General features: G+C 47.5%; 1 protein-coding gene across 2 annotated transcripts in view; it reads right to left on the reverse strand.

The window, feature by feature from the left end:
- The window catches only part of b4galt4 (UDP-Gal:betaGlcNAc beta 1,4- galactosyltransferase, polypeptide 4), a 57,953-nt gene that overhangs the window by 12,887 nt on the left and 23,497 nt on the right, over positions 1-21,569 (reverse strand). For both annotated transcript variants that reach the window (XM_086006232.1, XM_086006233.1), the window contains exons 2-4: positions 7,049-7,458; positions 5,207-5,439; positions 3,286-3,473 (exon numbers count right to left, since the gene is read on the reverse strand). In XM_086006232.1, coding sequence (XP_085862358.1) covers positions 3,286-3,473; positions 5,207-5,439; positions 7,049-7,319 — 692 coding nt within the window. In that variant the 5' untranslated portion in view covers positions 7,320-7,458. The remainder of the gene's footprint in view (positions 1-3,285; positions 3,474-5,206; positions 5,440-7,048; positions 7,459-21,569) is intronic.

The raw sequence follows: 21,569 nt of genomic DNA on the forward strand, positions 1-21,569 counted from the left end.
GCTAAGCAACAGGGACGCCTGGATCTTGTGGCCATTCCTGCACCTGTTGCTAAGCAACAGGGAAGCCTGGATCTGTTGCTGTGTACGGGGCTCTGGTACCTTTTAACTATACCTCTCTGTAATCCGGACTTTGATAAGCCGGTCCCAGATGCCGGTCCCAGATTAAAAAGAGTTTCCTTTACTTACAATTTCAAGTTCTATAAGAAACACAGCTGCCCAAGGTATTAGAGCAATCGCCTTCCTCCTTAGATATCTTCACCAACAGAAAATATGAAAGCTTCCTTGATGAAACCAGAAGGCTCTTAAATAAAATGAATTAGAGCATTTTCAATGCAGTTACCAGGGAGCCATGAACCAGAACAGAAAACTGTTACTGATCTTGTTATTAATTTAGCAATTTAAGGATAATGTATGGGAAATTGAAGTATCGCCCTAGTGTAGCAGTGAGACAGGTCAAATTACATTTATCACAGCAACATGACATGCTTGCATTGCAATTTGGTGCTTGGCATTCCCAAGTGCAAAAAATGTCAGCACCATAATATCACTTGCTCTGAATAAATCATACTAGTTGCCATTAACTAAATTTGTTACCTAGTTTCTGGAGACCAGTCATAGCAACTGTTAATCACTCAAAAATGAACTGAAAATGACCCCCCTGCAAAGTAAATAAACTGTAATACAGACAGCAGTGCTGATGGATGAAGTGGTGTCCATGGCCAAATCCATATGCAAGCCATTCTTTGCACAAAACACACATGTGCAATCATAGCTGTTAAAGCGAGTAACTAAAACAACATTCAGAAGAGTAGGACAAAATAGATTGTTCTTTAGCTTATTTCTTCCAAACCCAGTGACAGATCTTGCAGTACCTAACTTCCAACACACATTAAATATCCCATCTACTTTTGGATCAGTTGGTGAAGATGGTCTGCTGGATACTGCTATTTCTCAAGTGCACACCACTTACTGGATACCCTTGTAATAGGAACATTTATTGAAATGAAAACCCTCATATTTATTTTATCCACACCTTAGTACAGAACCTGCTGGTTTACTGAACTAGGGGGTGTTGTGAAAACAATTCTTAGTAAGACTACACCCAATTTATCATTGAATTCAGAGCAGCATGAACTACTGATTGCTAGCTTGAAGATACCAGGTGAGGGGGGGCCACTCGTAGGAGGCCATACCCAGCACACAGGGTGTATTGGCCAAGAGTCAGTCTCTTGAATCTATCTGAAGAGCAGTGCTTCAGGAGGCTGAGGTTCTCCAGGCAGGCTGTCGTAGTCCTCTGCGGCCACCTGCCGCACCAGGGGACCACACTTTGCCAGTGGCTCTCAAAGTCACTCCAGCCTTTACCTTCTTCGCCATTGTCTCCTTCCAGTCTGCTACTGGGGACATTGCCCACATCTCCCAGCATGCGGTACACAGCCGTATTAAGCAGGTCACCACCGCCCTGTTCACCAGGGCTCAGCAGTGACCTCAACCTTCCCCAATGACCTCAACAGGAGAGAGCGTGGAGATTTGCAGCAGTCGCTGGCTTTTGCCACGTCTAGGGCGTGATTGATGCATACATGTCGCCATCAGGGCACTTCAGTTCCACTCTTCCCCATTGAAAATATTGTGTTAAAGTTTGGAAGTTCCAGTGATGAATGTTTTTTTTTAATGTCACATGATCATATATCACATGACCACATGTTACATGTCACATGGTCAAACCTGCAAGAATACATCCAATCTGAGTTGGCAACCCTAACTGTAGGCCAAAGTGTCAAATGTAATAAAGGTGATTAATTTAATATCAAATGCCGTGAATTAATTTCTCACCCAAGTGCTCAACCCATAATGCTCATCTTAAAAGAAAAGTTTTCTAACTCTATTACTCAGACGAGGTGCACCCCTAGTGGACTGAGCAATGCCAGTGGAAGGCTGCTGTCCACAGCGGGACAGCCCCGCTTTAAATACTCTTCAGACACTGGGCCAGCCGTGCGAGTTTGGGAAGCTGGCCGATTTGCATCTGCATCTTGAGAGCAGCCCGCCATTCTTATTCAAATGAGACCACGGAGTTAATACGGCCCGGGCCTCACGCCAAGGAGTCCATGAGGGATTCCTCCCACCCCGAACACGCCCAGCACTAAAATCGGAGCTTTAGTCTGTCCTTCAACCTTCCTCCAACTCTCATCCTCTACCAGAATTGTCTGGCTTGGATCCAAGGATGCCGTTATTGCTCCTCCTGGTTGATCCGTTTCCAATTTTCCTTTCTTTCCTCCAACACGCTCCAGTAAACTTGATGGCCTAGCCAAGATTAGCGATTTGCTATTGAATATGAAAAGTTAATGATCTAGAATTTCCTCGGAGCAGCTCCCACTCCGCTGCCGTAACTTTGCCGGAAGTGCGGTGAAACCACTGTTTATGCAGCTAAACAAGGTTTCCACCGCACTTCTGGTGAAGTTAGACCCGGGGGGGGGGGGGGGGGCGCAAAGAACGTGAGCAGCTCCAAGGAAATTCTGAAAATATTGTGTGCTTTTTCACTGGTTTATTTGTGTATGGCATCACACTAACAGCGGAGGGCATTACCAGAGTCAATTTTCAGTCATCCGACTATTTACAACTTCATTATCTTGTTTGATAAGTCATACTCTCGGGTCAACCTCAGTGTGGTCCTGCAAAATGGGCCTCGGCCTTTATCTGGGTTTCTCCAAGTCAGCACACTGCAGCCAATTGGGATTATTATACAATATAACAATGATTTCTTATTTAAACATAGAAACATAAAAGATAGGAGCAGGAGTAGGCCATTCGGCCCCTCGAGCCTGCTCCGCCATTTAATGAGATCATGGCTGATCATCCAAATTCAGTACCCTGTCCCTGCCTTCTCCCCATATCCCTTGATCCCTTTAGCCTTAAGAAATATATCTAACTCCTTCTTGAATATATTTACTGAGTTGGCCTCAACTGCCTTCTGTGGTAGAGAATTCCACAGGTTCACCACTCTCTGGGTGAAGAAATTCCTCCTCATCTCAGTCCTAAATGGCTTACCCCTTATCCTCAGACTGTGATCCCTGGTTCTGGACTCCCCCGCCATCGGGCACATCCTTCCTGCATCTAGTCTGTCTAGTGCAGTTAGAATTTTGTAAGTTTCAATGAGATCCCCTCTCATTCTTCTAAACTCTAGCAAATATAAGCCTAATCGACCCAATCTCTCCTCATACGTCATTCCTGCTTAATTGCCCCTTAAACCTTCATCCTGTGTCAAAAATCAGACCCAACAATAGCACCTACTTGTATCCAGTAGCATTCCGGCCCACAACAAGGTGTTTTGGCTCATGATCACAGAGGTACACATTGAAGTCATTCTCTGGAACAAGGTCAACATCATGGAAAATGAAGCAGTCCCAATTGCGTTCCTTCAGTGCTTCCAGGAAGCCCACGTTCAACAGTTTGGCTCGATTAAACACACCATTACCAGCCTGACAGAATAAAAGGCTTCAGTCAGCATGTGTCACCTATGGCAGGGTCACCAGAAAAATTAAATCAAATGTTGAAAAGCTTCCGATTTTCCCCCAGAGTGACCAGCATGATTCTTACCTTCACTCAATTTTCCTAGATTGATGCCAAACTTTGTTTTGCACCTAAACAACACTACCCACTGAGGTTTATGATCTGCATTAATGATTTATATAAAAGGTGAGTTTGAGAAGTGAGATAATACAGCTCAAAACACTGCATTATACACTTTACTTAGAAATGGCTGCAATTTTGCACCATCTTCAATTATGTACAATGAACCCATCATTATAGAGCTATAAGGAGGGCCAGCAACAAAGTTCTCATCAAGGACTCGTCCTCAGAATCTTTGTTGGTCACAATGGAACTTTATAAGTGGCAACTTTGGAGAACAATTAGAATACATTGGCAGGATGGTATGCCAAGCTCCAGAGATATGGTACCAGCTGATCTTCCTGAAGGCGAGGGAGGGGGGCCTGCGAGAGCAAAGGAGGAGAAAGGAGATGGCGACGACAAGAAAGTGATGGCGACGACGATGACGAGATCTTGTGTGTGAAAAGACAGAAAGGAGAATCACACGTGAGAAATGGAAGAGGAGAGAGAAGCAAAGGAAGATTGAGAGACAAAAACAACATGAACGGGAAGCAGAGTAGCGCAGAGACAAAAAAACAAAGGACAGAGACATACAAGAGACAGAGATGGGAAGGAGCACACACGCAGATGCAACTCATTTCCAAGAACACAAAGACAACAGACACACAAGAGAAAAGGAAAGGGAAAGCAACTAAGAAAAAAAAAGCAAAACTAGAAAGTTCAGATTTTTTTTTTCTTTTTTTTAAAATTTTCTAGCAAGGAAAACTCAGTTTTAGTTAGAAACTAATTTAGCACCAATGAAAACAATGACCTGGATTTTGCAGCCAGCAGCGAACTGACAACGCTCGCCACTGATTTCACTTTTCCCAACGTTAATTTCATTCTGGCACCATCTATAGGGGATGCCTGGCGCCCAGCAACAGTGATGTCATCAAGCGGGCTAAGCAGCCAATCACATTGAAGAATTCTCACAGACAGCAAACCAAGAAGTAACGAGCAGGTTTTATCATTCACTTTTTATAATTTTACAGAAGGTGAAATACACATGGGATTAAGGTAGAAGCTAAAATTAAAAAAAATACTCTATGGAATTTATATCATGGAATGGAGAAATTTGACATTCCATGAATATAACATTAGTTATTCACGGCCAGAGAAGTTGTTCAGCGGTAATTCGGACATAGTACGCCGTTAAAAACCCCAGTTACACCTCCTTCAACCAGGCTTAACTTTTTCCAAGTGTTTTTACAGCGAGAATAGATCATAAAAAGGTGGTAGTTCATGTCAATTCAGTGATTTTAATTGATTTCCACCTGCGAGGACTGCAACAGCGCACCCCGTGGAGGAGCAGGGAATCAGTGACAGCAACTTCACGATTTCCGCGTGTGCGTTCTCCAGAAGTTGCCGTCAGTTTTACACAGTAATGACAGTGAACGCCGACAGTTTTGCCGTCGTTACAACCGCAAATTCCGGGCCAATAACCCCACCAGTGTCCAGCCAGGGTAAAATTCTTATTGTAGGAAATTACATAGGTTAAATTAATGTACAAATCGAAGAGGATCGTCAAAGTCCTGCTTTCGCTGTACTCTTAATAATCAAATACCTGATTAATGACGTATATCCCATAATCCAGAAGCTGCCGTTGTAGAAACGGATGTAGATGCTCAAGTAGATATAGGAGGTGTCTTTCCCGGTTCCTGTATGGAATCAGTATAGCAACACGTTGAAGAGGTTGGCACTCTTGGGGCCTAAACATCCCTTCTCGTACGTTTGGGTTCTTTGTCTGAACCTGTTCCAAGGTGAGTTGTGCATCAAATTTTAACGCGGTCGCACCACCTAAAAGAATCGAGATTGGGTGGATGGCAGGAAAAGAAATAATTTTGTTTACGCCATTATTTGTTAGTAACAATCTCTGCTCTTAGTTAACATAATAAACCACAGCGATGGTTCTCAATTTTGCTTTAAAAAAAATTGCACCTATGCAACATATATCCCATAATAATCCAGGGGAATAATCACATTAAGGCTAAAGGGATCAAGGGATATGGGGAGAAGGCAGGGACAGGGTACTGAATTTGGATGATCAGCCATGATCTCATTGAATGGTGGAGCAGGCTCGAGGGGCCAAATGGCCTACTCCTGCTCCTATCTTCTATGTTTCTATGTTACATACTCTGGAAAGATCAAATGGCTAGCCTCTTAAACTTAATGAAATAAATTCAATGTATTTTTCCTCAATGCTAGGACTAGGAATTCCTGTAGGCAGTTAGTTTACCTGAAGCTGGTTTTTGTGTCATCAGAACAGACAGGAATTTACAAGGAACAGGAGTAGACCATTCAGCCTCCTCAAGCCTCTTCCGCCATTCAATCAGATCATGGCCAATTTGTACCTCAACTCCACTTTACCCGCTTTTGATCCATATACCTCGATACCCTTGCCTAATAAAAATCTGTCGATCTTGGTCTTGAAAATGTCAATTGACCCAGCATCCACAGCCTTTTTTTGGGCGGGGGGAGGGGAGGGAATTCCAGATTCACACTACCTTTTGTGTGAAAAAGTGCTTCTTGATTTTACTCCTGATTGACCTGGCTAAAATTTTAAGATTGTGCCCCCTTGTTCTGGATTCACCCACCAGAGGAAATAGCTTGACCGAATCCTTTTATTTTTTTTATTTTTTTAAAACACCTCACTTCGAACCACCTCAACTTTCGTAGCGTCAGCCGTGGCTCAGTGGGTAGCACGCTCACCTCTGAGTCAGAAGGTTGTGGGTTCATGTCCCGCTCCAGAGACTTGAGCACAAAATCCAGGCCGATACTCCAGTGCAGTACTGAGGGGGAGTGCTGCACTGTCGGAGGTGCCGTTAAACCTCCGATACCCTCTCAGGTGTACATAAAAGATCCCATGGCACTATTTCGAAAAAGAGCAGGGGAGTTCACCCGTGTCCTGGCCAATATTTATCCCTCAACCAACATCACTAAAACAGATGATCTGGTCATAATCACATTGCTGTTTGTGGGAGCTTGCTGTGTACAAATTAGCAGCCATGCTTCCTACGTTTACAACAGCGACTACACTTCAAAAGTACTTCATTGGCTCTAAAGCGCTTTGGGATGTCCTGAGGTAGTGAAAAAGCACTATATAAATGCAAGTGTTTCTTTTTTAATAATGGCAATCTATATGCCCCAATTATGAACCATTTCTGGCTAAATGAACTTAATACTTCAGCCTTACCTCGAGGAGAAAAGTGAAGTTTGCTTTGGTAACTATCCTTTTTAGTTTGCATTGAGAATATTACCCAATACCCATCTCTATAAATGAGTGAACCTTTTACTTTAAAGCCTACAAGCTTCTAAACCAATTCACAGTGGTAACCCTGCCATGGGTGCAAATCCTTCCTCCCTCCCCTAGATTGTACATGTTAAATAAAAATTTCCCTATACTTACGTAGGTATGGTGATAGAAAAGGACACAATGGAACTCTTGTTGGAGTTGGGGACACCTGTGGTGGGCAGCGTGGACCTGTTGGCACCATTTGATCTTCAGCCCATCTTTGCATTTTCCATAATCTTTGTGCCAGGGGCTGGGGATTAACTTCCCGTACTAGCTCCTGGATATTATGAGTTACAATCCAAGTAACAATAGAGCCAAGAACAACAATAATTAACAGAAATTTCAATCTTTGCGGCAAACTGAAAGTTGCCAATTTGCAAGCCATAGTATAAATATCAAAGATCAATAAAGGCAACGGCTCATAGACCAGCGTTATACTGAATTTGGGCAGAGGAATATCGTGGATTCTCTAACAATCCTCTCCACCTATGTGTTTTCTTGCCTGCGGCATACAGGGTGAATACCTAGAAGTACAAAGTAAGACAAAACAATTAAGGCAGTGATCAACTGGGACAGCTCACATATTTGCAAAAGAAAACTTTACATCAAAAAGTAAAATCTCTTTCAAAATGTTTGGTAATTTACAGAACCATATATACTCTCTCAACAGCAGCAGCAACTTTTGTAATTTAAATATTGTGGTAAACCACTGTTTGTATTCCTGTTTGTCCTGTTTGTATTCCACTGTGTACATGCCTGGACATGCCTCGGCTGACTCCTCCCACAGGTCCTAGTATAAAGGTGACTGCTCCCCAGCCCTTGGTATCCTGGACCGGTCGACCACTCGAGGCAGACCTCCATTCTGTTGTTAATAAAAGCCTTTAGTTACTCTTCTAATTCTCAGTCTTTTATGAGTAATTGATAGCGCATCAATTTTATTAACAACATTTTTATAATGGAGAAGATCCTCACACCAGCATGCCTGGACTTAGATCATCGGGAGGCGGACTCATCCACCAAGTTTACTCACTGGCTTAAGTGTTTCGAAAAATTCCTGACCGCCTCCGAAGCAATCAAATCGGACGAGGACAAACTGGATGTCCTGACCTCCAAAGTGAACCACCGAGTGTACTCGGTCATCCAAGACGCGACCTCGTACGCGGATGCTATCAAGCTCAAGGACCAGTACACGCGCCCAGTGAACGAAGTGTACGCCAGGCACCTCCTGGGGAGTCGTAAACAACAACCTGGGGAATCGACCGTGGAATACCTTCAGGCACTGTCTGTGCTTGGCCGGGCCTGTGGTTGTAAGGATGTAAAGGCCGCCGTGTACACAGAGGAACTTATCCGGGACGCTTTTGTAGCGGGCCACAGATCCAATTACACACGACAGCGACTGTTGGAGCAGAGTAACCTCGACCTCAACAAGGCCTCTGAACTCGCACTATCGTTGGATGCAGCCTACCAGGGCATGGATGCCTACTCCTCTGCACCGTGGACGCCGCGGGGAATGACAGCCTGGGACACGGTAGGACCGCCTCATAGCGCCGTGCCACCCCAGCCACACCCCAACAACGGCCCAACTACCGCAGCAGTGTCCCAAGGCCAGACAGCAGTGCCCCAAGGCCAGAAATGCTACTTCTGTGGCCAGGCAAAACACCCCAGAGCGCGCTGCCCGGCGAAAAACGCGATCTGCTCGGGCTGCGGGAAGAAGGGACACTACGCTAGCGTCTGCAGGGCCAAAGCCACCCCGAACCCCAGCAGCGCCGCGTGTGGGCCATGCGGGCCGCCATTTTGGACCTCCCCGGCCGTGTGCGAATCACCGGTACAGCAGCCATTTTGGACGCCTCCAGCCACATGGGGATCATGGACGCCGCCATCTTGGACGACAGCCGGGACGCAGCAGGCCCCCGACACCGCCTCATCTGATACCCGCAGCGACACACCGACCCCTACGCTGGCATCCGTTACACTGGACCAAGCGAGACCGCACCAACTGGCCAGTTCCACAATGGACATTAAGGTAAATGGTCACGATACAATCTGCCTTTTTGACTCTGGGAGCACGGAGAGCTTCATCCACCCCGACACGGTGCGGCGTTGCTCTCTCCCAGTCCTGCCTGCGCAACAGCGGATTTCTATGGCCTCCGAGTCCCGGTCGGCGGACATCGGCGGCTACTGCGTGGTGACACTCGTAGTAGACGGGACCGTGTACGATCATTTTAAACTTCTGGTCCTGCCTGACCTCTGCGCTGCCGTCCTGCTGGGGTTAGATTTTCAGTGCCACCTTAAAAGTGTTACGATGGCGTACGGTGGACCCCTACCCCCACTCACAGTCCGCAGCCAGCAGCTTCCAAATTGCCCGCCGCGCACCAGGTGCAACCTCTCCACACTCAGAGTCACCCCCCCACCACTGTTTGCTAACCTCACCCCCGACTGTAAGCCCATCGCCACAAAGAGCAGGCGATACAGTGCCGGGGACAGGGTTTTCATTAAAACCGAAGTGGAGCGGCTCCTGAAAGACGGGATTATTGAGGGCAGCACCAGCCCCTGGCGAGCCCAGGTTGTGGTCGTTAAGACCAGCGAGAAGCAGCGCCTGGTCATCGACTACAGCCAGACAATAAATCGCTACACCCTGCTGGACGCCTACCCACTCCCCCGTATAGCTGATATGGTCAACCAGATCGCGCAGTACCGCGTCTTCTCGACCATTGACCTGAAATCAGCGTACCACCAGCTCCCCATCCGCCCTGAGGACCGCCAGTACACTGCCTTTGAGGCAAACGGCCGCCTCTATCACTTCCTTAGGGTTCCCTTTGGCGTCACCAACGGGGTCTCCATCTTCCAAAGGGAGATGGACCGGATGGTAGATCAAAATGCGTTGCAGGCCACTTTCCCATATCTGGACAATGTGACCATCTGCGGCCGTGACTTGCAGGACCATGACGCAAACCTCGAAAAATTCCTCCGCACCGCCCAACTCCTAAACCTGACATATAACAAGGAGAAGTGCATATTCCGCACAAACCGCCTCGCCATCCTTGGCTGTGTTGTGGAACACGGAGTCATCGGCCCCGACCCTGACCGGATGCGTCCCCTTATGGAACTTCCACTGCCCCACTGCCCTGAAGAGGTGCCTAGGGTTTTTCTCCTATTACGCCCAGTGGGTCCCCTACTATGCGGACAAGGCCCGTCCGCTGATCAAGTCCACCTCTTTTCCCTTGACGGCAGAGGCCCGCTTAGCCTTCCACCGTATCAAGGAGGACATTGCCAAAGCCACCATGCACGCAGTGGACGAATCCATCCCCTTCCAGGTGGAAAGCGACGCGTCCGACTTTGCCCTGGCCGCTACCCTCAATCAGGCGGGGAGACCCGTGGCCTTCTTTTCACGAACCCTCCAAGGCCCGGAGACCAGACACTCCGCTGTTGAGAAGGAGGCCCAGGCGATTGTGGAGGCTGTGCGTCATTGGAGGCACTACCTGGCCGGAAAACGATTTACCCTGCTCACTGACCAGCGTTCAGTTGCTTTTATGTTTAACAACAAGCAGAGGGGCAAAATCAAAAATGACAAGATCTTGAGGTGGAGAATCGAACTTTCCACCTACAACTACGAGATCTTGTACCGGCCAGGGAAGCTAAATGAACCCCCGGATGCGCTATCGCGTGGCACCTGCGCCAGCGCGCAGATCGATAGACTACGGGTCCTCCACAATGACCTCTGCCACCCGGGGGTCACCAGGTTCTTCCACCTCATCAAGGCCCGCAACCTGCCTTACTCTATTGAGGAGGTCAGGACCATGACCAGGAACTGCCAAGTCTGCGCTGAGTGCAAACCACACTTTTATAGACCAGACAGGGCCCACCTGATAAAAGCCACTCGCCCCTTCGAGCGCCTGAGCGTTGATTTTAAAGGGCCTCTCCCCTCCTCCGACCGCAATGTGTACTTCCTCAATATTATTGATGAGTACTCCCGTTTCCCGTTCGCCTTCCCCTGCCCGGACATGACCAGTGCCACGGTCATTAAATGTCTGAACAACCTCTTCACCCTGTTCGGCTTCCCCAGCTATATCCATAGCGACCGGGGCTCATCGTTTATGAGCGACGAACTCCGTCAGTACCTGCTAACTAGGGGTATTGCCACAAGCAGGACCACCAGTTACAACCCCCGGGGGAACGGACAGGTGGAAAGAGAAAATGCGACAGTTTGGAAGGCCGTCCTGCTAGCCTTAAAGTCTAGGGGCCTTCCAACCTCCCGCTGGCAGGATGTGCTCCCCGATGCGCTCCACTCTATCCGGTCACTGCTCTGCACTGCCACTAACGCCACCCCTCATGAGAAAATGTTTGTCTTCCCAAGGAAGTCCACATCAGGGACATCGCTACCGCCATGGCTGACGTCCCCAGGGCCGGTCCTACTGAGAAGACACGTGAGGACCCATAAAACGGACCCCCTGGTCGAGAGGGTCGACCTCCTCCACGCCAACCCCCAGTATGCTTACATCGCATACCCGGACGGGCGGGAGGACACAGTCTCCATAAGAGACCTTGCACCCTCGGGGACCACAGTAACCCACTACCCACTACCACCCCCCCCCACGATCCGATATCCAGCCCCAGCAGACGGCAGGCCTGGGCCCCGCGACCCGCTCGACATCTACGAGGACGACACGCCTGTGCCACAGCCTACGCTGGACTCGACGCCGGAAGCTTCACTACCCCTGCCGTCGCCACGCCGATCACAGCGGCAGACAAGACCTCCGGAGAGACTCCAATACACTAACTTTTAATACACTTCACCCCGCCGGACTCAATTTTAAACAAGGGGTGAATGTGGTAAACCACTGTTTGTATTCCTGTTTGTCCTGTTTGTATTCCACTGTGTACATGCCTGGACATGCCTCGGCTGACTCCTCCCACAGGTCCTAGTATAAAGGTGACTGCTCCCCAGCCCTTGGTATCCTGGACCGGTCGACCACTCGAGGCAGACCTCCATTCTGTTGTTAATAAAAGCCTTTAGTTACTCTTCTAATTCTCAGCTAATCTAAACCTTATATTTGATGCGCTATGGAAAAGGACAGGGAGCAATCTAAAGTAAAAATACTTAATTGGAGGAAGGCCAATTTCAGTGGTTTGAGAACGGATCTGGTCTGGGTAAACTGGAATCAAAGATTGACAGGGAAAACCGTAATGGAACAATGGGCTGCCTTTAAAGAGGAAATAGTTCAGGTACATTCGAGGTACATTCCCACTGGGGGGGAAAGGCAGGGCAACTAAAGTCATGAGCTTCCTGGATGACGAAAGAGATAGAGAGTAAGATGAAGCAGAAAAAGAGCGCATATGACAGATGTCAGGTCGAGAATACAAGTGAGAACCAGGCTGAATATAGAAAGTTCAGAGGGGAGGTAAAAAAAGGAAATAAGAGGGGCAAAGAGAGGGTATGAGAATAGAATGGCAGCTAACAAAGGGTAATCCAAAAGTCCTCTATAGGCATACAAATAGTAAACGGGTAGTAAGAGGAGGGGTGGGGCCGATTAGGGACCAAAAAGGAGATGTACGCATGGAGGCAGAGGGTATGGATGAGGTACTAAACGAGTACTTTGCATCTGTCTTCACCGAGGAAAAAGATGCTGCCATAGACATAGTGAAAGAGGAGGTAGAGGAGACACTGGATGGGATAAAAATTGATAAAGACGAGGTACGAGAAAGGCTGGCTGTACTTCAAATAGATAAGTCACCAGGACCGGATGGGATACATCCTAGGATGCTGAGGGAAGTGATGGAAGAAATTGCGGAGGTACTGGTCATAATCTTCCAATCCTCCTTGGATATGGGGGGTGGTGCCAGAGGACTGGAGAATTGCAAATGTTACACCCTTGTTCAAAAAGGATGTGAAGATAAACCCAGCAACTACAGGCCAGTCAGTTTAACCTCGATAGTGGGGAAGCTTTTAGAAACAATAATCAGGGACAAAATTAACAGTCACTTGGATAGGTGTGGATTAATTAAGGAAAGCCAGCACAGATTTGTCAAAGGCAAATCGTGCTCAACTAACTTGATCCAGTTTTTTGATGAGGTAACAGAGAGGGTTGATGAGGGCAATGCGGTTGACATGGTGTACATGGATTTCCAAAAGGCGATTGACAAAGTGCCACATAATAGGCTTGCCAGCAAAGTTGAAGCCCATGGAATTAAAGGGACAGTGGCTGCATGGATACGAAATTGGCTAAGTGACAGGGAACAGAGAGTCGTGGTGAACGGTTGTTTTTCGGACTGGAGGAAGGTATACAGTGGTGTTCCCCAGGGGTTGGTTCTAGGACCACTGCTTTTCTTGATATTTATTAATGATTTGGATGTGGGTGTACAGGGCACAATTTCAAAATGTGCAGATGATACAAAACTTGGAAGTATAGTGAACAGTGAGGAGGATAGTGATAGACTTCAAGAGGACATAGACAGGCTGGTGGAATGGGCGGACACGTGGCAGATGAAATTTAACGCAGAAAAGTGTGAAGTGATACATTTTGGAAGCAAGAATGAGGAGAGGCAATATAAACTAAAGGGTACAATCCTAAAGGGGGTGCATGAACAGAGAGACCTGGGGGTATATGTGCACAAATCGTTGAAGGTGGCAGGGCAGGTTGAGAAAGCAGTTAAAAAGGCTTACAGGATCCTGGGCTTCATGAATAGAGGTATAGAGTACAAAAAAGTGTGGAAATGATGATGAACCTGTATAAAACACTGGTTCGGCCTCAACTGGAGTATTGTGTCCAATTCTGGGCACCGCACTTTAGGAAGGATGTGAAGGCCTTCGAGAGGGTGCAGAAAAGATTTACGAGAATGATTCCAGGGATGAGGGACTTCAGTTATGTGGATAGACTGGAGAAGCTGGGGTTGTTCTCCTTAGAGCAAAGAGTGAGAGGATATTTGATAGAGGTGTTCAAAATCATGAGAGGTCTGGACAGAGTAGATAGAGAGAAACTGTTCCCATTGGCAGAAGGATCGAGAACCAGAGGACACAGATTTAAGGTGATTGGCAGAAGAGCCAAAGGAGGAAAACCTTTTTACACAGTGAGTGGTTAAGATCTGGAATGCACTTCCTGAAAGGGTGGTGGAGGCAGACTCAATCACGGCTTTCAAAAGGGAGTTGGATAAGTAACTGAAGGAAAGAAATCTGCAGGGCTAAGGGGAAAGGGTGGGGGAGTGGGACTAGCCGAGAGTCGGCACGGGCTTGACGAGCCGACTGGCCTTCTTCCGTGCTGTAACCATTCTATGACTCTATAAGTTAAGCTGGAATTTTGTAATAAAAAAGTTTGATTGTCCTGAAGAACAAACAAAATCAGTACGAATCAGAAACAAAACTATTGCTTCCAACTGCAGGCAAAATGGGAAAGCGAAGAGGATGAGAGAAGAAATACTGGCTCAATTCAAAGATGACCGAAAAATCTTCCTAAGCAAGAACAGATATTTCTTCACCTCCAATAACCCCAGCCACCATGCTTTTTGTAGGACCTAGCACTGTGCCCACTGACTGCGGCATTTGCCTCTAAAAATTGCTAAAAACTTTTTAAAAAAGTAATTCATTGGCTGAGAAGCACTTTAGGACGACCTGAAGATGTACAAGATACTGTACAAGTGCATGTTTGCTCTTTCTTACTATAGACTCAATCATTTGACTACTCCAGAAAGCTGCTGAATTTGAGGGCCTCACTGGGAGTTGGGAATTGGAAATCACCCCAATGGGAACTGGCACCCCCAGATCCAGCAAAATGATAGCTCCGTCACTGTAGAACAATGAAACATTGTCCCCTCCTCAGTGCTGGGGACAGAACAGAATGGAGAGACATGATAGGGCGGTGGCAGAGGCTGCTCCACCGAGCTGCTTCTTGCTTTCATCTTTTCCCGAAATCAATGATGGCGTGGCAAGTAAACAAGCACTCCATACGTGCAGGTATGTTTTCCTGTTTCTAGCTCTCCTGCTGTGACCCATATGTTGAATGAAATAGGCTATTATGGCCTTTTGTAATAGGTTTTACGACTCTCAGCAAATCATCAGCGAACTGTGTGAATCACGAAGTAGAAACAGGACTAGTCACAGCTCTATAATCGTGGAGCAAGAGCACAGAGAGGATTGTGGGGTTGAAAACTGCATTCAACCCCCAAAACCATGGCATCCCTTTCATACTGCAGAACAAATAAGCAACCTGGTGAATTCAAACTGATGAATTCTTCCGTGTTATTAACCTCGACAGCCTCAAAACCTGGAGTCTGTCAACAAAAACTGCAAGGTTGCCAAGAGATTCACGAACTGAACCTCAATCTAGTCCAGAGAACTCAACCCCCCCAAACACTGCCCCCGATAACTCAACCCCCCCAAACACTGCCCCCGATAACTCAACCCCCCCAAACTCAAACCCCCCCCCCCCCACAAACACTGCTCCCCACCTCAATTTTAAAAATGTCATCTCCTCCTTAAAAAAAAAGCCAACCTCAATCCCTCCCTCTACTACACATCTTTTGACTTCCTCTTAATCTCCTTAAATATGCCACCACTCCAGTTCAAATTCCTTTAGTCCAGCTTCTGTAGTGTAGACAGTGCCAAGACTGCCCTGATCAAAGTCGCCAAAGATATCTTGGGTGATTGCAGCCCTGTGGCACTTTCTATCCCTCCACGTTCTGGAGTCTGTGGTGCGGCCATTCCAATCTCCTCCACCACCTGTTGGTCTGCGACCAATTCCGCGGCACCATCATTTCCCACCTGATTCCTCGCTAACCCAATACAGGCACCGTGCCAACAACGGTTCTGCCACTGACGTGCACAGAAATCTCAGGTGGGGACCGATGACGTGTCCCCCCACAAGTTTGGGGATTCCACATGCGCTGCGCAGGCATGAAAACCCAGAACTTGCGATCTGTCAAGGTGCAGCTCGACAGATCCCCCACGTCCCCGGGAGACAGACATTCGCTGGCACAGGGTCGCCCGACTCCTGCCCAGCGAATGTCCACGAAACCCTCATGCCCGGTAAATGCAGGCGTACGCCCTTCTTTTACCAGCGTATGGGTCAAAATAAATATTAAAATACATTTTTTTTTTTTTTTAATTTAAAAATCTTTAAAAAGTTTGCTATTTTTGGCCCCTTTAAAAAATGTTTACATTTATATTTCAAAAATTTAAATTTTTGTTTTAAATGTTGAATTAAATTGTATTTTTATTCATTTTTAAACATGTGCTGACTTATTTTTTTATCTAGGTTGTGTGAAAGTATTTTTTTTGTGATTCCGATTATGCTTATGGGGAATCCCCACGTATATGGAATCCCCATAATATACTGTAACGGGAATCCCCCTTTTTTGATTGGTTGGGCTGGCCCACGTGATCCCAGGGATGATGGCGAGCCGCGTCCGCCCCTGGGATACGTGGGCCTTTACGCAGACGTACGCCTGCCCGCCCAGGAGCGAGCGAGTCCGAAGATTCGGAGACACCAGGTAGGGATGATTTTTCTTGCGGTTCGGAGGCATTCACCCGCAAGAAGCCTCCGACTGCAATTTCAGGTCCAGCACTTATACGTAGCATTCCAGTGCTTCTCGGGTGTACTCCTTCACACTACTTTACATCACAACCATTACTGATCTAATTCTTGCTCAGGCCAACATCCCCAGCATTGAAGCTTTGACCACGCTCGATCAGCTCCGATGGACGGGTCACATCGTCCGCTTGCCCAATAAGAGACGCCCAAAACAAGCGCTCTACTCGGAGCTCCGACATGGCAGGAGAGCCCCAGGTGGGCAGAGGAAATGCTTCAGGGACACCCTCAAAGCATCCTTGAAAAAGTGCAACATCCCCACCGACACCTGGGAATCCCTGGCCCAAGGCCGCACAAAGTGGAGGAGAAGCATCCGGGAAGGCGCCGAACACCTCGGGTCTCTTCACCGGGAGCAAGCGGAAGCCAAGCGCAAACAGCGCAAGGAGCGCATGTCAACCCAAGCACCCCACCCACCCGCCCCTTCAACCACCGTCTGCCCCACCTGTGACAGAGACTGTCGGTCCCGCATTAGACTCATCAGTCACCTGCGAACTCATTTTTAATGTGGAAGCAAGTCATCCTCGGTTCCGAGGGACTGCCTGAGAGAGAGAGACTGAACTACATTGTACTTTTACGTCTCATGTCCAGTTCAGACAGACTCAAAACCTGACAGACTCAACAGATTAAAACAGGATGGCCAAACTTGGTAGCAGAAGTTAGACACAGATTAGCAGGAGAGTCTATAGATATGTGAAGAGAAAAAGATTGGTGAAGTCAAGCGTAGGTCCCTTGCAGTCAGAATCAGGGGAATTTATAATGGGGAACAAAGAAATGGCAGACCAATTAAATACATACTTTGGTTCTGTCTGCACAAAGGAGGACACAAATAACCTCCCAGAGATGTCGGGAAACATAGGGTCTAATGAAAGGGAGGAACTGAATGAAATCAGTATTTTTAAGGAAATGGTGTTAGGGAAATTGACGAGATTGAAGGCCGATAAATCCCCAGGACCTGATAATCTACATCCTAGGGTACTTAAGGAAGTGGCCCTAGAAATAGTAGATGCATTGCTGGTCATCTTCCAAAATTCGATAGACTCTGGAACAGTTCCCATGGATTGTAGGGTAGCTAATGTAACCCCACTATTTAAGAAGGGTGGTAGAGTGAAAACGGGGAATTATAGACCGGTAAGACTGACATAGGTAGTGAGGAAAATGCTAGAGTCCATTATAAAAGATGTAATAGCAGCGCACTTGGAAAACAATGACAGGATCGGACAAAGTCAACATGGATTTACAAAAGGTAAATCATGCTTGACTAAACTACTGGAATTTTTTGAGGATGTAACTGGTAGAATAGATAAGGGAGAACCAGTGGATGTGGTGTATTTGGACTTTCAGAAGGCTTTCGATAAGGTCCCGCATAAGCGATTAGCGTGTAACGTTAAAGCACGTGGGATTGGGGGTAAGGTACTGACTTGGATAGAGAACTGGTTGGCAGACAGAAAGCAAAGAGTTGGAATAAACGGGTCTTTTTCCGAGTGGCAGGCAGTGACTAGTGGGGTACCGCAGGGATCGGTGCTAGGACCCCAGCTATTCACATACATACATACATATATATATATATAAATAAATAAATGATCTAGACGAGGGAACTAGATGTAATATCTCCAAGTTTGCAGACGACACAAAGCTGGCTGGGCGTGTGTGCTGTGAGGAGGATGCAGAGAAACTCCAGTATGATTTGGACAGGCTGGGTGATTATACTGCAATTGCCATGCATTTGCCCAATGTGGATAAATGTGAGGTTATCCACTTCGGTGGCAAAAACAGGAAGGCAGGTTATTATCTGAACGGCAATAGATGGGAAAAAGGGGAAGTGCAACAAGACCTGGGTGTCCTTGTGCACCAGTCGCTGAAGGTAAGCATGCAGGTGCAGCAGGCGGTTAAGAAGGCAAATGGTATGTTGTCCTTGATAGCGAGAGGATTTGAGTACAGGAGCAAGGAAGTCTTGCTGCAGTTGTACAGGGCCTTGGTGAGATCACACCTTGAGTATTGTGTGCAGTTTTGGTCGCCTTATCTGACGAAGGATGTTCTTGCCATGGAGAGAGTGCAGCGAAGATTCACCAGACTGATACCTGGGATGGCAGGAATGACGTATCAGGAGAGATTGGGTCGATTGGGCTTATATTCGCTGGAGTTTAGAAGAATGAGAGGGGATCTCATTGAAACTTATAAAATTCTAACAGGACTAGACAGACTACATGCAGGAAGGATGTTCCCGATGGCAGGGGAGCCCAGAACCAGGGGTCACAGTCTAAGGATAAGGGGTAAACCATTTAGGACAGAGATGAGGAGGAATTTCTTCATCCAGAGAGTGGTGAACCTGTGGAATTCTCTGCCACACAGGGCAGTTGAGGCCAATTCATTAAATATATTCAAGAAGGAGTTAGGTATATTTCTTAAGTCTAAAGGGATAAAGGGATATGGGGAGAAAGCAGGGACAGGGTACTGAGTTTGGATGATCAGCCATGATCTCATTAAATGGCAGAGCAGGCTCGAGGGGCCGAATGGCCTACTCCTGCTCCTATCTGTGTTTCTATGAGAGATTACAAGTATGAACCAAAATGGATGGACGGACACACGCGCACGCAATGGGAAATCCAAGTTGTTGCTGCTGCTGCCGCCAGGTACCCTCTGACTCCACACTCTCCTACTTCTAGATCCCATTACGATTTTGATTTACAGCCAGTTGTTTTATTTAAATGCAATGTTAATCCAGAACATGTCATCCCTCATTTCATGGAGGGGTCACAGAGCGATGGATTATTATTAGCCAGCAGCTGAGCATACACTACAGAAAATTCGACATTGTCCCAGGAGACTTGTAAATTTTGAATCCACAAGCTGTATGAAAATAGGCCCCAAAATCATAAATCTCCTAGTCACATTACAAGCCCGAATATTCCACATCGCTCAAGGATCTAAATAATGACTACATAGTTCTGATCGGAGCAGACCCATGGCTTACACCAGCTTGTATTTTGTGACATTCAATGCTACTCCCTCCCCAGTACCAGAACCAAAAAGTTCATTCCAGCGCCAGATCATTGCTGCAGAGTTGCTTAGGAAAGCTTCCTTAGCCCGGCCATGTTCAGCTGCTTTATCAATAACCTTCGCTCCAACATAAGGTCAGGAATGCTGTTGTTCGCAGGCAATTCCATAGTGCTCGGCTCCACTGCCGCCGACAACACCAACTGGTATTAAATAGTGCCCTTAAGGTAGTGAGATGTCTCAAGGCGCTTCACCGGAGCATTAGGAAACAAATTTTGGCACCGAGCTCCATAAGCTGATATTAGGACAGGTTGCCAAAAGCTTGGTCAAACAGGTAGGTTTTAAGGAGCACCTTAAAAGGAGAAAAAGAGGTAGAGAGGCAGAGATTTAGGGACAAATCAGAGGCAGTGGAGGGGTCGGGAAGGGTGGTGGGGAGGTAGAGGTGGGTGTCGTCAGTGTATATGTGGAAACTGATGTTTTTCAGATGATGTTACTGAGGGGCAGCAACTCTATGAGAAATAGGAGGGGGGCCAAGGATAGACCCTCGGGGGTCTTCCGGAGCTTAGGGTCGAGGCAGCTGAAGGCACGGCCACCAATGGTGAAGCAATGAAAATCAGGGATGTGCAAGAGGGCTGCGGGGCTGGAGGAGGTTACAAAGTTAGGGAGGGGCGAGGCCATGGAGGGATTTGAAAACAAGGATGAGAATTTTAAAATCTAAGCATTGTCGGACCGGGAGCCAACGTAGGTCAGGAGTGGTCGGTGAACGGGACTTGGTGCGAGTTAGGATACAGGCAACAGAGTTTTGGGTGAGCTCAAGTTTACAGAGGGTGCAGAAGACGGAAGGCCAACCAGGAAAGCGTTGGAATGGACGATGGCTTCGGTCTTTCCAATATTTAGTTGGAGAAATTTCTGCTCATCCAATACTGGATGTTGGGCAAGCTGCGTGACAAATCAGAGGCAGTGGAGGGGTCGGGGGAGGTAGAGCTGGGGGTCGTCAGTGTATATGTGGAAACTGACGTGTTTTCAGATGATGTCACTGAGGGGCAGCACATCAATGAGAAATAGGAGGAGGGCCAAGGATAGATCCTCAGGGATCTCCATAGACAACGGTGCGGGAGCAGGAAGAGAAACCACTGCAGGCAATTCTCTGGCTAGGACTGAATAGATAATAATGGAACTAAGCAAGGGGAGTCCCACCCAGCTGGATGACAGTGAAGCAGCGGTGGAGGAGGTTGGCATTGCCAGCCGTGTCAAAGGCTAGAGACAGATCGAGAAGGACGAGGAGGGATAGTTTAACAGTCACTTGTGTGGATGTCATTTGTGACTTTGATAAGGGCCGTTGCAGGGCCCTGGCAGGGGTGGAAACTTGATTGGAGGGGCTCAAACATGGAGTTGTGGACAAGATGGGCACGGATTTGGGAGGCGACAACACGTTCAAGCACTTGGGAGGGGGGAGGTTGGAGATGGAGCGATAATTTGCAAGGGCAGAGGGATCAAGGTGGGTTTTAGGGAGGAGGAGGAGGATGATAACAGCAGATTTGATGGGGAGGGGGAAATACCCAAGGAGAGGGAACTGTTAATATCAGCCAACATAGGGGCCAGGAAGGGAAGTTGGGTGGTCAGTAGTTTGGTGGGACTAAGGTTGGGGGAGCAGGAGGTGGGTCTCATGGAAAAGATGAGCTCAGGGCAGGCATGAGGGGAGATACGAGAGAAAGATGCGAGTTCAGAGATAGGGCAGGGAGGAACCATAGGGAAAGTTTGGCCCAGTGGGCTAGGGAAAGGGAGGAAAGCAGCAGAGGCAGCTGAACGGATGGTCTCAATCTTAGAGACAAGGAAGTCCACGTGCTCCTCGCATTTGTTGTTGGAGGCGAGGGTGGAGGAGGCAGGAGAGAGGGGTTTAAGAAGATAGCTCGTAGCGGAGAAGCCGGGAGTTATCTTTGCAATTCAGGATGATCCTGGAACAGTGAGCAGTTTGGGCCGAGGAGAGCAGGACCCGATGGTGCTTTCTGTGGCCCAGCCAGATCCGGCAATGAATGGCTAAATCAGTTGTCTGTCATTAGTGT

Source organism: Somniosus microcephalus, chromosome 14 (genome assembly GCF_052327205.1).
Source record: "Somniosus microcephalus isolate GS21.2 chromosome 14, FLI_Smic_1.0, whole genome shotgun sequence".
NCBI lineage: Eukaryota > Metazoa > Chordata > Chondrichthyes > Squaliformes > Somniosidae > Somniosus > Somniosus microcephalus.